Raw genomic sequence first — 15176 nt, 5'->3', positions numbered from 1 at the left:
CACTAGGTTAAGTAGCAAACATAGAAAGTAACACTGTGCTTTCTATCCCCAAAACAGAATTTCAAACAATAACATACTATGAAATCAAATACTGTTGTCATCAGTGAACGTGACTGTAAAATGAATGCGAAAGGCGCATTGCAGGAAGAAAATGGATTTGCATAGATGCAGTAAACATCCCAATATTTCTTGAATAACTATCCATCTCGATTCCTGACCTGTGAAGTACTTCATCATCCTGACCCACTAACCCTTCCCTCTTCTTGTTTCTCTGCCACAGCTTTCCTTATTCCCAGCTCCAGCCAGGCCGGGGCAATAGGGCACCGCTAATGTGCTTGGTGGGTCATTAACTCTTCGGATGGCCATGGGGGCAGTAGAGCGGGCGAGCTTTGTTGTTTGATGTTGGGCGAAAATAGTTGTGGGGAGGTAAAGCAGATGTTTGTGTTGGCTGGCAAGGGAAAGCTGCACACTTGATGCCAACCGAATCACCATCACATGCTAGGCAACAGCTGCCCAAACACATATCAGGCAAAGTCTGGCAAAGAGAGGTAAGGGTGACAAGGTCAGCTTTAGCTTACTTCTCCTTTTCCCGCTCATGTTCCTTTACGCCTGACATGATTCATATTATACCAACACCACTCGAAAGACTGTCCTGTGACCAGTTTTCCTTTTCTAAAATAATCTTAGACAAGTGATATTATTCTTGTGTTGAAGCTGAAGGTGAACCAGACTGATAAATCTAAAACATACAGCAGTTTGGCTGTAGCTGATACTTAGTGTGCTTTTGCCTTTGAGGAGAGATGGGAATCTTAGCAGAGAGGACACAAAGAAAAGAAACCAAAGACTAACCCAGATTTTTTTTTTCGCTGGCCACGGTAAAAATATAACAATGTATGCGCATACATAGACCCCAGAACAAGGACAGTTCATTTAACTCTCTCCTGCCTCTCCACTCAGCTGATATGAGCCATTCATCACCGCCCACCTTCATATCTGTGTGCTGCCCAGAAAGGACAGTGTGTATGATGTGTTTGTGTATTTGTGTGTTAAACAGATTAAAGATAAATATCTTCCACCTAGCCCACACTTTTTGACCCTGTTGTAGATAGAATTCCCCATCTTTTATATGATACAGACTGCGAGGACTACCAGCAGCTAACACTCAGAGTGTGCTGCCCTCTACTGCTCATTTAATAAACATCTGGAATCAGAACATCAGAAAGAACACTGTTACAGTATTTACACTACGATTGTGTGTTGTGACATTTTATTCTGGGTCATTTGTGGATAAAACTTTCACCCTGAATGATATTATTGTTGCTGTTAATGTTATTAGTAGTAATAATGACATTAAAACAACAATAACAATAATACCACCCCCAGAAAGGTTACCATTTCAAGCAGCATGTGCAAAATAAAACAAGTATTTACACAGATTTTAACTTTCAAATATACTTACTTTGCGATGTCTCATCCATCCATATATTTTGTTATATATATATATTTTAAAAAATATATATATTATATATATATATTTTAAAAAAAAATAAAATATATATATATATATATATATATAAACGCTGATCTAGAGATATATTATGATCCCAAATTGGGAAATTATTTAGTTACAGTAACAGCAGTGTGATCAGGCATTAAAATCTTTAAAGGTGGAAAAACTATAAACAAAATACAATAAAATGGAATAAAAGACATAAATAAACTGCAGTGTGTATGTTACAGGACATTATTAAAAAATAGGACCAGTAGAGGCCTATGAAGGTTTGATTAAATGTACACTTAAACGTAAATTGCAACATGCAATAATGTTTTCTTGAATCAAGATTTTGATTTTTACCAAAGAAAATATTTATCCTAGATGCTGGTAATTGCAACTTTGCCACCTTAATCACACAACATTTGCCTGGCTCTAATGTGACGATAAAAAAAGCCTCTCAAAACAGGGAATACCTCAAATGATGCTAAAATGAAAGGTTCACTTACACCTCACTAATTGTCCCTTTCGGTATGTTGCTGTACTGCATGTTTCAGGATAATGAGATGGCATGCACCTGAGAAAAAAAAAAAAAGAGCTACATGCAGGAAGATTGCTAATCCTGAATTATCATTGGCTTGTTCGTCATCTCTAATTTAGTACGGAGAGGTGGAGCGAGGGAATCAAAAGAAGGCGAGTAATGAGGACCCACAGTGGCCTGCAAGGTAACCGTGGTTACGTGTGGTGCATTAATGTGTGTAATCTGTTACTGTGTCTGTGACAAGACAAGGACATGTAGTGTGCTAATTAAAGGAACCTTTCACTGCTCCTCGCTTAGACACAGGTCAAATCTCATTAATGGTGGTCTCAATGCATGGGGAGTCATTCATTACTGGCTATTTGGAGGAAAAAGGGAGGATGTGGGGATGGCGGGAATTCCTGTTTGCATCAACAGCACATTGCATGCTGTTGATGATGATGATAGGTATTTTCTGAAAGAGGAACAGAGTGAATAGAAACGGATCCCCCCAGCATCAACATGCTAGAGATGTATTAAATAACTTTGAAATGGGCAAAATGCAACTGAATGGAAAATAAATTAGAAATGCCTTTTTCAAAAACATTAATTTTTATTTTGGAAATGAAGGGGTATTTACAAGAAAAAAAGTCAATGGCAGGCTAATGTCATGTACATTACTAAATACAAAAAAATATTTCATTGGAAAAAATAAACCACATCTTCAAAATGTTTTAATTTCTGACACACACCATTCTGAAAATAAAACAGCTTTGCTTACTCCTGCAATGAAGCTTCAGCAATAAAACCAATCTAATGCTTTGAGAAGAAGGAGACGCACAGCCTCATGGTCAGTGCATGTACCTGGATGTTCAGTGCACAAGGACACACATACAGCAACCATCCAATGTTAGTGCACAGGCAGAAAGGCTTGTCTGCGATTAAAAACAGCATTTCAGTGGTCATATCGCAAACAACGCCCGGGGAATGTCTTTTGTTCCTAAAGGCTGTGATGTAACCCCCTCTGGACAGACATAACTACATTTTCCTACATGCTCAAACGCCTCCATACAACCAAAAACAATTTAAAAAGGCTAAAAGGAGTATGGAAAGTTGTTTGCAGTTTGAAACCATTGTCTTGTTTGCTTTTTGTGGTCATGAGAAATGTTGTGATCACTACATTTTTCCATGATCACAAGAAAACGTAAATGACCTAATCTGATAAGACTTATTCCAAGTTATGCTGTCATGATTTTAACATGGTAAGCTTCCTACCATGATCAATGCTGATATGACTCAACTTGTATTCTGGGAATCATTATAAAATAATTGCCCCATGTTTTCATTTGCTATAAACATCCGATGTCAAACAGGAGAATTGGAATTTAATTATCGATGATTAGTCCAATGAAATCCACAGTGTAATTATTGAATAATCAAGACTTTATAGTGGTCACAAGAAAAACAAAGGATATTTATATCAAATGATTAAATAACAAGAAGGGCACACGCAGAGAACAGACTTCTACCAAGGCTGTTTCCATGAGTAAAAGATAATACTAGTATCTGACTGATGAGCCAGGTCCAAAATTGAATGGGTTCTCCTTTGGCCCATGCTTACATTTTCACCAAGTTTCATGAAAACTGGGCCAACAGTTTTTTCCCTTATCCTGCTGACATATTAACAGACTAATAAGTCTGTACCATGATCAATCAGAGACAATGAAACATTAAATATGTCAGAAAGCAACACCTGATTTAGCAATCAATGGTTTTTGAAATTTTAAAATCAGCATCAGGACCGTCAAACATACTGTACTTGTTAAGTATTGAAAAATGTGCCACATTTCCCCCCCAAGTGATGCAGTAGTGGATGGACAATTAGCAAAAGTGTCCAAAATGCCTAATCTTGCAATGTTCTAAGTCCTAACAAAAAAAAAACTGCAAACCACACTAAACCAAATCACCTAAATCATGGATTGACTCTCCCCTGAATTTATCTGAACTCTAAATAATCTATAAACTAACAAAAAAGGGACAGAAAGCATAACCTCCTTGGCCTAATTACCACCCATGGTTCTACAGAACCCTGTAGGGGTTTCCTTTCTGAATATGAAAGCAAATGAGCAGTCCAAGACAAGTGCAAATCCTCCCTGAGACTGGTCTATGTACTTACACAGACATCAGATTCAGCATCTTACAACTTAAGTACCCTACTATGAGACTAAACGAGTCACACTGACTGGCATAAAATCGTGTTTGGTGCTACTTTCTGCAGCTCCAGTAGCACTGTTTTCATACAACATTAAAGACAAACACAGGGATTTGTCATCAATCAGTCACATCAGTCTGAGAGCAGCATGTAAACCAGACTGGTCATAAAATAAGTGGATCACAAAACATGTTTAAGTTGATCACACAGTTATTATTGCTAAAATGATTATCACTTTTTATTTATTTGAATGATGAATCCCCTCCAGATACCTGACCAAGTGCTGATCGCTTTATCCACAGGTATGAAGAGCTGAGGGATATCACAGCAACTGGAGATGGGTGGGAAGAGCTGAATGAAGTGAATCAGCATGTGGTGCTCTGGCATGCCTCAGGGACTCATTCCTCTGGTGGCAGACAGAGAGAGACATGGGGTCGTCATGTGTCTCTGATTGGACATCGGCTCTGCAAGCTCTGGAAGTGGGCGTGTTTCAGGATGCGGTTGATCTGCAGGTAGGTCACCAGGCTTGTGGCACCACCGGCCATTTCCGTTGAGTCACCGGAGCCGACCGGACTGCTGGGGCCAACAACGCACTGACTGCTACAGCTCCCAGCCGCATGTTCCGGACTGCTTATGCTGCTGCTGCTCTCACTATTGGATGACTGAAATGCAGATGTCACATTAGCAGTGTGCAAATTATATCAACATCAAGAGTGGTTTTCTTTAGATAAATTTAAAGCCTTTAACCAAACTTGCTGCTCAGGGCATTTGCCCCCATGAAGTTCATGCCCTAAACACTGGACCATCAGTTTGCCCAGTAGAGAGTGATGTTAGGATGAAATCTAAATTTAAACTAATATAAAATCCATCTCCTATGTAAACTTCTACGGTCAGATTGTTTGGTAACAATAACAGTGACAGTACCAAAGGTGGTGTATTCCAACAGCATGTGAGTGTGGGGATTTTACAAATCAGACACATAGCATATTTTATCCCAGTTCTCCCCCTTTGTCACTTTTAAGTGCACCTCCAGTGGCAGTCTTATTTAATAGGTTTCATATTTACCCCTGCTTTCGGCTCATTGTGACCACTAACTAAAAAGGTAACCATTTTTTTCTCCGTTTTTTAGGGGGGGGTTGGACAAAGTGCCAACATTTGTAGACATCTTCTGATAATGAAAATGTAGTGAAGGACTACTATATGGCAGGTTTCTTCAGTATTACTATTGTAGGCCTAATAACAGTGTTATGTACCTCAGAGTCCCACGCATCCCGCCCTGGCTCAGGAGAGAGCGGGTGAGGTCTGCTCAGCCTTTTGGCCTGAGGCACCAGGTGGCCACTCTCCTCATCACCACCGCTGCGCTGACGTTTCCTGTTTGGGTTTAAAGCACATTCACACAAGCATTAGCATCTAACATACATATATGTTTGCTGTGACACATGAAGGATCAACTGCAGCTCGCAAGTCCCATAAACAGGTAATCAGTCATTTTAAATGTCTGCTCCCGATGGTTGATATAGGCCACATCAACAAAACTCAAAACATTAGTTTCGAGCACCATCTCATCAGTTAGCATCAAATGATGTATTCTATTTGTACGCCCCCCTTACCTGTTTTCAGTCAACATATGATGACACTAAATCAATCTCGATGAGTTCCCGTGGTTTTGTTCTGATCAGTACCGAGGACCCGATCAGTTGACGTTATCAACTGGTTAGCTTGTTTCCTTTCAATCGATGGCCTATCACCTGAGTTAGCAAAATAGCCTTGCCAAAATAGCTAATTATGGTAAATATTCATTTGAAACTGTAAGACATTTTGGCAATACTGAACGGATAATCGTGTATAATTAACTACTCGAAATTGTAAGTGATTGGCAATAAAAAAAAATGCATAGTAACCGGGTGTTACCGAACTAGCATTAAGCTAGCTAGGATAGATAAAAAAGCCAGTCACAAACGCTAGGTTAAAAGCTAACGCACTGCTAGCTAATCTTCTAAGCTGGTACCCTTAAAAAGCTGACAACGGCACATACAGCAGAAAAAAACACAAGTTTTTTTGTCAGAAAAATAACGGTCTCAGTGCCAAAGCCCGAGTATAACAGCTTTTTGTTCAACCTATCTAGCTGCCACAGCTAAAACCACAACCAACCGCGACAGTTGTGTTTACATGGCACTGCGCCTGCGCGAAGACGCGGTGGTGCTTTAAAGGGCGGTCAGAAAATACAATCTATGATGTGCTATTAGGAGAACACAATCAGAGTTTATTGTTTAATCAGATATGTGAAGTGTAGCACGAACAATAGTTAGAATGATAATTATGATAAGTGAAATGTTGAATATCATTGAAACGTATGTAATGAGGGTAACATCGTTTTGCACAACACGAGGCGTTTACGAGTAGCACTTTAATGCAGCATATCATAACATTGGCGCACATCTTGCAGTGGTACGATAAAGCGTTTAATATAATTTACTAATTCATTTGAATTAAAGTTTACAATGAGTTTTATTTAAACATGATTCCTCTCTAAAAAAAGCAATTGTTCTTCGTCAGACACATAACTCGATTAACATTGTCACAAGGCTCTGACCAAAATGTTAAATTCCCCAAAAGATGTCGCTGTTTTAAACCGAATGCTACAATGCATTGCAGCCCGATGTAAATATTACTATACGGGTTGGAATTCACAAACTGCTTCTTCAATAAATAAGATCTACAATGTAACATAAATGGAGTGTCTTCCCTTAAAATCAGTATGGTTATTTCGTAATATGGAAACATTTCCCTCCTGAGGAAAGATAAAATACAAATCACAGTCTTTAGGCTGTATAGCAGATTATAATGCTAGCGACAAAACATCCAATCTCACTCAATTGTTCACATTTTCCCTACCCGGAAGTTACATCCTGCAGCAGGTCCAGCCAACCAATAGAGTAAAAAACGCCTCCGCCAATGACTCAAGCGAAGGACGGAGGTGAGATTAACAGGGATCCTCAGCAGTAGCGGCCCTGTTAGTATAAAGGGAAATAATCGCAATGGGCAGCACCGACTCAAAACTGAACTTCAGGAAAGCAGTGATCCAGCTGACAACAAAAACACAGGTATATGCGCTTCCAATACAGCTGAAAAAAGGGTTACATTGATAGATAATGTGCCGATGGGCGCTCTGGAGAGCATCACCGAGCAGATGACGCGTATTATCTGGTAGCAATAGGAAAACAGTCTCCTGTTGTATGCAAAATATTTCATTTATTTTACATTATCAAGGGTTCCTAAGGTTGATGTAAAAATCACTGTTATCCAAATGTGTCGTATTTATCGTTGATTCAATTATGGTTTATTCTACGATGTAAATCACAATATTTATTGCTGTTGTGTATTTTTCTTGAGAAAAAAAACCGATGGCGTTGCTAAATCAAAGCTGATGACGTAGTCTGGCGTTTGCAGATGCGGCAGGTGGACAGGGCTTAGTCAAGGGTGCCATATAATGTTTCCTCCCTGCAGCTGCTAGAATAGAGGTTTTGTTTACATTGCCATTAGGTAGGCCATGGACGGGCTTTATAATGCAGACAAAACAAGGTGCATTCTGAAGAAAAGGGCTACTTATTATTATGCACCTTAAGATTATTAGGGCTATTGTATTTTAAATCTCCCTTAAATGAAATGCTCCATTTGACTCATATGGGAATTAAAAAGTAAACACATGTTTTACAGCCAGTGGAAGCGACAGATGATGCCTTTTGGGACCAGTTCTGGGCAGACACCACCACCACGGTCCAGGATGTTTTTGCACTGGTGCCAGCTGCCGAGATAAGAGCTGTTCGAGAGGAGTCCCCTTCCAATTTAGCAACCCTCTGCTATAAGGTAAACACTGAAGAAACTGTTAATGCATCTGTGTAACACAAATTTAGTTTTAGATTGCATAGGGAAACTCCTTGTTTTGAGGCTACATGGTGGAATAGTGTTGTTTGTTAGAGCAGAGGAGTCTGTCAGCATAGCACTGCCTCGTGCTCTCAGATGTGGGAATAAGTGAGTCAACTCTCCCTTCCTTTCCCTTCACTTCCCGTCTCTTGGTACCAGTTTCCGTTTGAAACCACCTATCAAAAACAAAACAGACATACTGGGTACTTACAGTCTAATTAAATAAAGAGGAGGAGACAAGAGCCCTTGAAGTTTAGCTAATTCAAAGGGGTTTGTTATTTTAAACACAGCCAGTAACATGCTGTTGATTGAAATGTACTGATTGAAAGTACATGTTTGTTGAAGGCCTTATAATAAAAACATGTAACATTTATGAGATGGTGCCGTTTTCCAAAAATAAAACCAATATTCAATATCCAATATTCAATATCCAGTATGATGGAATAACAGTACTATAAGGGTATACTCACTTTAAATACAATTATTAGTATTTGCAAAGAATTTTGTGTTAAAAACGTGCCTCAGAAATGAGAACAAACAGTAAAATAAAATAGGAGGCATGTTGTTCAGCAAATAACTAATTGCTTCCATACCACACGTACTTACTCTCATTCTTCTTTTGTCCTCAGGCTGTGGAGAAGCTGGTGCAGGGTGCAGAGTCTGGTTGCCCCACAGAGAGGGAGAAGCAGGTGGTCCTGAACTGCACTCGCATCCTAAGTCGCATCCTTCCCTATATCTTTGAGGACCAGGACTGGAGAGGATTCTTCTGGTCAACAGTGCCCGGCGCTGGGCGGGCTGGGGTGAGTGGGCACAGGATTAATAATAGTCAGTAATGCTTTGTTTATTCCTGTGGGAGACCATTAAAACAGGTCTTTCAATACTCTTAACAGCACTTAAAAAATATAAAAACGTTTGGCTCCCACAGCACTCACTCGTTACAGTTTTCATAAGACAGTGTTGATGACATCTTACTTCGAAAACCTGATGTTGTTCAGGTAACAGCAAATATAACAAATATATAACATTATGGTCATGCTTCTCAGATGCTTACTCACTCCGAAGATAGGATACAGTGTTTATAGCATTACAGGTTATCAGCCTGTTCTTTTTATTTGTACACTTCCTTTATTTCAGTTACATTGGTTTCCCATTCTAGTAGTAGGCCTAAGGAGGTGTTTTCCACTTTTTCCTGTAGAGACAAATATCTAATTTCTACTGAGTCATTTCTGACAATCCTTTCCAACAATGTTTTTATTTTACCATTTACACAATTCCTTTCAATGAAGGATACAGAATAATGCGGATCATCTGGATATAGTCTCATACATATGTCCATCTTTTCCAGACTGATGAGCTGGATGATGATGATGGAGCACGACCCCTGGCCGAGTCGCTACTCCTGGCCATCGCTGACCTCCTCTTCTGCCCTGACTTCACTGTGCACAGCCATAGGAGAGGCCCTGTGAGTACCCAGTTTTTAATATTTCCATCTCAAATCCATCTAGCATTAATCATTAATGGTAGGTTATAAAAAAAGCTGGGAATGGTTAACATGTATTTAGATTGTTAAAGATATATTTTTAGCGTTGTTTCCTTCTTACTGGTTCTAATGTTGCCCAACTAACCTGTCACTCTAGTTTCTGAAAAGACTTTGCTTAGAAAAATATCACAATTGTCATTCTCACCAGGAAGAATTCCTCAACTCTCATGAGCAAGAAAGGAATGTTCTTGTCAATCTGCAACTCTGTCTGTGAACGCTCTTAAGTGGTATTAAACTTCCTTGGATGCTGTGTTATTCTATGCTCATTATTTCATCACTTCTACATTTCTTCTCTAAGCCCCACATCATGGAAAAAGCGTGGGAGTTTTAATTGGCTAACCTTAAACTTAACCAATAATTTTAATCTGGATATTTGTGTGACCTCATCCAGGACTCAGTAGAGAACATGCAGTCTATAGACAGCTGTGAATACATCTGGGAGGCAGGGGTGGGCTTTGCACAGTCACCCCCTCTCAATTACATCCATGATCTGAATAGGTGAGTCAGCTGTCTTGACAGGATCTGTAACATGTACAGGCTTTACTCTCTCATTTTTACATGGGTGACTTTTTTTCTGATAACCTCTATGCTCTTTTTACTGAACCTCTTCAGGGCAGAGCTGCTGAGACTGTTACTAACGTGCTTCTCTGAGGCCATGTATCTGCCTTCTTCTACGGATAACAGCGTCCTCAACCCCTGGGTGACATTCTTCTGTTCCACAGAAAACAGGTAATAACCAGATCCACAAATGTATGGACAAACACATGCAATAATGTCCTGCAAAACCGTCGATTACATGTTTAACCTTACATTTTAAACGCCAGAGGAAGTAAAACCTTTATTAGGTGAGATAACATTATTTTGAATTCATTTCCTTTACCAAAATCAAGCCATGGCAGATAATCCAAGAGTTTTAGTTTTAACCAAAACAATCTGCTCCAAAATCTTCCAGAGCTTCCAAAGATATTTCATGATTAACATGGCAAGTTGACCTGCTCTTTTATCATAGAGAATGCTTGAAGCTTGGTTTAAATTTAGATGCAGATCACATTTCCAAATAAAAGTTTATATGCTGCACTTTTAGATCTTTCTTTACAGTCATACTATAATTTCTAAAGAGAACATATTTTCTTGCTGAATGTTCCTTTGTGCTTCCCCATTATTTTATATAACTGTAGATATTATGCGAAAATGCATTTTGATTTGTCTTGTGAATTAAACTACTTACATCTTGCATTGACTTAAATACGTAGGAGAGTTCATTATAAAATATACGGTAAATAACATTTTTCCTTAAGAAAGATTGTATTGGTACATTTTCATAATTCTGTATCATGGACTTTATGTCCTTTTCCTAGACATGCTCTGCCTCTGTTCACCTCTCTGCTGAATGTGGTGTGTGCCTATGATCCTGTGGGCTATGGCATTCCGTACAACCACCTGCTCTTCTCCGACTACCGGGAGCAGCTGGTGGAGCAGGCTGTTCAGATCCTCATTGTGACGCTGGAGCATGATGGAGGGGTTTCACATCGGCCACCCTCCCCATCCAGCATTGAGGAACAAGAGGTACGAGACCAATACAAACTCAAAGATATCCATCTGGTGACTGAATGGCATTGCTTAATGTCCTTTAAATCATATTTTTATCTTGCTGCAGACTGCAGGCCCTGAAAACCTGTTTGTGAATTATTTGTCAAGGATCCACAGAGAAGAGGTAGCCGTATAGTCATTTCAACTAAAAACACATAAAGATTTTACCTGTAAAAATGTCGAAAGCACACCTTCTCCCTCTCTATTGGCAGGACTATGACTTTGTACTGAAGGGCCTAGCTCGTCTGCTGACCAACCCTTTGACTCAGACTTACCTGCCTAACTCTACAAAGAAGATCCAGTTCCACCAAGAGCTGTTGGTGCTTTTCTGGAAGCTTTGTGACTTTAACAAGGTAAGAACAAATAACTATAATGGTAAGTTTGTTTGAGCCTACTCCTACTTTGAGCCTCGTTTTATTCAACAAAATCTATTTTGTTCCCCCATGACAGAAGTTCCTGTTTTTTGTCCTGAAGAGTAGTGATGTGCTGGATATTTTGGTTCCTATACTCTTCTACCTGAATGATGCCAGGGCTGACCAGTGTGAGTTTTGTCCCAGTGTGTTCAGTTTTTCCTAACACCCAACAAACCTCTAATAAGCATTTTGTTTGTTATATTCTGATGTTTTTTTATGCAGCCCGTGTTGGACTCATGCACATTGGTGTGTTCATTTTGCTGCTGCTGAGTGGAGAGAGAAACTTTGGCGTGCGTTTGAATAAACCCTACTCTGTCCATGTGCCTATGGACATCCCTGTGTTCACAGGGACTCATGCTGACCTGCTTATAGTGGTGAGTAGCGACTACAGCATCTGAAATGGTCTTTATTCCTTCCAAATTTGGTTGCCATTAATGCTCACAGCTGTCACTGTGTTTGTTTTGTAGGTGTTTCACAAGATTATCACCACAGGCCACCAGCGTCTCCAGCCTCTGTTTGACTGCCTTCTCACCATTGTTGTAAATGGTGAATTGCTCTGGCGCCATCTGTCTGGCAACACACACCTTTTATTTGCAGCATCAATTACTTAAACATTTTATCATCTCATAAGAAATAGATGCCACTTAATCAAATAAAATGGTTATAGTTTTCCTTATTTAATGACATTTCTCATCCTGCAGTGTCTCCCTATTTGAAGAGCCTTTCCATGGTGGCAGCCAATAAACTGCTCCACCTGCTGGAGGCCTTCTCGACCACCTGGTTCTTGTTCTCTGTAGCCCAGAACCATCACCTTGTGTTCTTTCTTCTTGAGGCTTTCAACAATATTATCCAGTACCAGTTTGATGGTAAGGAAAAGCTGACATGTAATAATGCTGTATATAATTCTCCTGTAAGGATTCTTAAAGCTTTTTGTTGTTGTTGTCCAGATCAAAGTGTTAGAATTAACAACTTTGTAACACATTTTCTAACATAATACATCCTTCCCGCTTTCCACCACTTCAAGGAAACTGCAACCTGGTGTACGCCATCATCCGCAAACGCAACATCTTCCACCAGATGGCCAACCTGCCCTCTGACTGTGCTTCGATTCAGAAGGGTTTGCAGAGGAAGAGAAAGTCTCCGGATGTCATCTCCCGCACTAGCTCTCAGGAAACTGTATCCATGGAGGGCTCACACCCTGCTGTGCCGGCAGAGCCTGGTACACTGAAGACCAGCCTGGTTGCTATACCAGGTACTGACGTGATACTGATTGAACGTTAAATTGGATCATAGGTCATCTTTACTTTTTATATGTTAAGACATTCACTACTAACTAACTTTTGACTGTAGTTTGTCCTGTGCACAATGTTACATGTTAGCATTCAGTAAATCAAACACCATAAGAGAACTTATGCCGGTTCACGTCCCGATCGGACCAAAAAAAAAAATATATATATGGAGTGAGCTGGTAGCTGGAGAGGTGCCAGTTCTCCTCCTAGGCCACTGCCGAGGTGCCCTTGAGCAAGGCACCTAACCTCTATCTACTCCCTTGGCGCCAGGTACCTGGCTGTCTCTCTGCTCTGCCACCTCTCCTCTGCATGTGGTTGTGTGTGCATGTATTTCCTCTGTGTTTGTGCATGTATATCCTCTGTGTGTTTAATGTGTGTCAACACAACAGAGTAGAGAAAGCAATTTCCCTGTAAGGGATTAATAAAGTATGTCTTCTTCTTCTTCTACATGGATTTGTTGACAAGAAAAAATATAAGAAACCCAGACTTCTGTTTTTAAAAGTGATTGATTTTCTGTGTTTTTGAAGCTATAGATAAACTGACTGAAAAGTCCCAGGTGTCAGAGGATGGCACCATGGTGTCAGTTCCAAAGGCAGGTGCAACACAAACAGCCCACTCAGACCAAAGTGCAGTTGCTGGGACCAGTGACACAGAGTCAAACTCAGGCCGAGACAACGAAGTAAGTGTGTGGGTTTGTGTGCATGTCTTTGTTTGACAGAATAACAATGTTAGTAAATGTATTTCTTTACATTATTAGGATGTTTTCTACACTGAAGCAGAAATGGAGAGAAGGCGTTTTTCAATTGCATCTTCAACATCTTCTTGGGCCCCCACACCAGAATGGGTCAGTATCTGATTTTGCTTTCCAGCCACTCCTATGTAAGATATTTGGCAGAACGTGTTACTGATCTGGATTTACCTTTTTTGTCCCAGGTCCTTTCCTGGAAGAGTAAACTACCCCTGCAGACTATAATGCGACTCCTACAGGTGCTGGTTCCCCAGGTGGAGAAGATCTGCATTGACAAGTACCTAAATGATTTGTCTATAATCACCATGTAAAATCCCTATATTTCGAAAAGCTACCTTGTTTTAATGTGTGCTCACTTGTTTCACTTCAGGGGTCTGACAGATGAATCAGAGATCCTGAAGTTTCTCCAGCATGGCACATTAGTGGGCCTGCTGCCAGTTCCTCACCCTATCCTCATTAGAAAGTATCAGGCCAACGCGGGCACTGCCATGTGGTTTCGCACCTACATGTGGGGGGTTGTTTATTTGCGGTAAGTCGACCACAAGTGCTGAAAATCAGGCAACAGTGTTCTATTCACACCGACTAATCACCTAAATCTGATTTGGTTTTTTCTAGCAATGTGGACCCTCCTATCTGGTATGACACTGATGTCCGCCTTTTTGAGATTCAGAGGATGTAAACAGAAGACCAAAAATGGGACTGTTCAACTCCAGGGTTTCTCCTCCCTTCTGCTGGGTTCCTGATAAACCTCACTGTGTCTAACTTGCCTCCCTAATCATCATCAACATTTATTCACCACCAACTTTGGTTGGCGAGTCAGTGGTATGGTGGTAGAGATACCTTTCTGGTTATGGGAGATGGTTGAATATTGTCCATGAACTACTGTGTTTGTACATTTCTTAAGACCTCAAGACCATAGAAAGTCTGGAGCATTTACTGAAGGCCAAGGCGCTTTTTTTTGGCAGCATACAAGTCAAAGATGAAATATTGATAAACTTTGCCGTCAGATCTTGCTATATAATACATTATAATTTCCAAAAGAGACTTGTAAAATATCCTGGAGGGCACACTATTGGTGTTTCACGTTATTTGTTGTAATTGCCATGCTTTAAGTGCACTCTCAACTGGTTTAAAATGGATGTAGTTTATGTGACAAGTAACTGGAGGATTTTGGAGACAATTATACAGATTGTATGTTTTTATGTACATGACCAGGTTTTTGTTTGGATCTGGTTGGCTATGCTTACAATGCTTGATGTTGAAAATTGTATTTTACGTAAATTATCCTGAAAATATATATTGATATGCATCTGTGAATTTCGGGTTGGTTGCCTTATTTAACGCTGCACTTAAACTACTGTGTCACACATACTCTCTGAAGAGTGTGGATCCTTATCAAAACTGAAGTCAATTTACAGTCGCACTGAATTAGAATTGCAAAGCTATTGTTA

The 15176-nt window shown here is 40.0% G+C and overlaps 2 protein-coding genes across 2 annotated transcripts; one reads left to right on the top strand and one right to left on the bottom strand.

The window, feature by feature from the left end:
- Nucleotides 1–2598: 2598 nt before the first annotated feature.
- Nucleotides 2599–6385, bottom strand: LOC134878581 (uncharacterized). Its single transcript, XM_063904719.1, has 3 exons — nt 5832–6385; nt 5475–5592; nt 2599–4883 (listed from the first exon to the last, which is right to left on the bottom strand). Exons 1-3 carry the CDS (start codon nt 5846–5848, stop codon nt 4659–4661), a joined length of 360 nt encoding a protein of 119 aa, XP_063760789.1. The 5' UTR covers nt 5849–6385; the 3' UTR covers nt 2599–4658.
- A 720-nt stretch (nt 6386–7105) lies between these two features.
- hid1a (HID1 domain containing a) lies at nt 7106–15042 on the top strand. Its single transcript, XM_063904111.1, has 19 exons — nt 7106–7325; nt 7939–8088; nt 8775–8945; nt 9491–9607; nt 10077–10183; nt 10298–10414; nt 11044–11251; nt 11343–11399; nt 11488–11628; nt 11726–11816; nt 11911–12062; nt 12156–12234; nt 12390–12554; nt 12713–12940; nt 13505–13656; nt 13735–13821; nt 13911–14002; nt 14096–14254; nt 14341–15042. The coding sequence occupies exons 1-19, from the start codon at nt 7260–7262 to the stop codon at nt 14402–14404; spliced, it is 2403 nt and encodes an 800-aa protein (XP_063760181.1). The 5' UTR covers nt 7106–7259; the 3' UTR covers nt 14405–15042.
- The last annotated feature ends 134 nt before the right edge of the window (nt 15043–15176 follow it).

The sequence above is a fragment of the Eleginops maclovinus genome, chromosome 16 (genome assembly GCF_036324505.1).
Source record: "Eleginops maclovinus isolate JMC-PN-2008 ecotype Puerto Natales chromosome 16, JC_Emac_rtc_rv5, whole genome shotgun sequence".
Taxonomy (NCBI): domain Eukaryota; kingdom Metazoa; phylum Chordata; class Actinopteri; order Perciformes; family Eleginopidae; genus Eleginops; species Eleginops maclovinus.
Note: the sequence above shows the minus strand (reverse complement) of the source record. Positions and strands in the feature narration are given on the sequence as shown.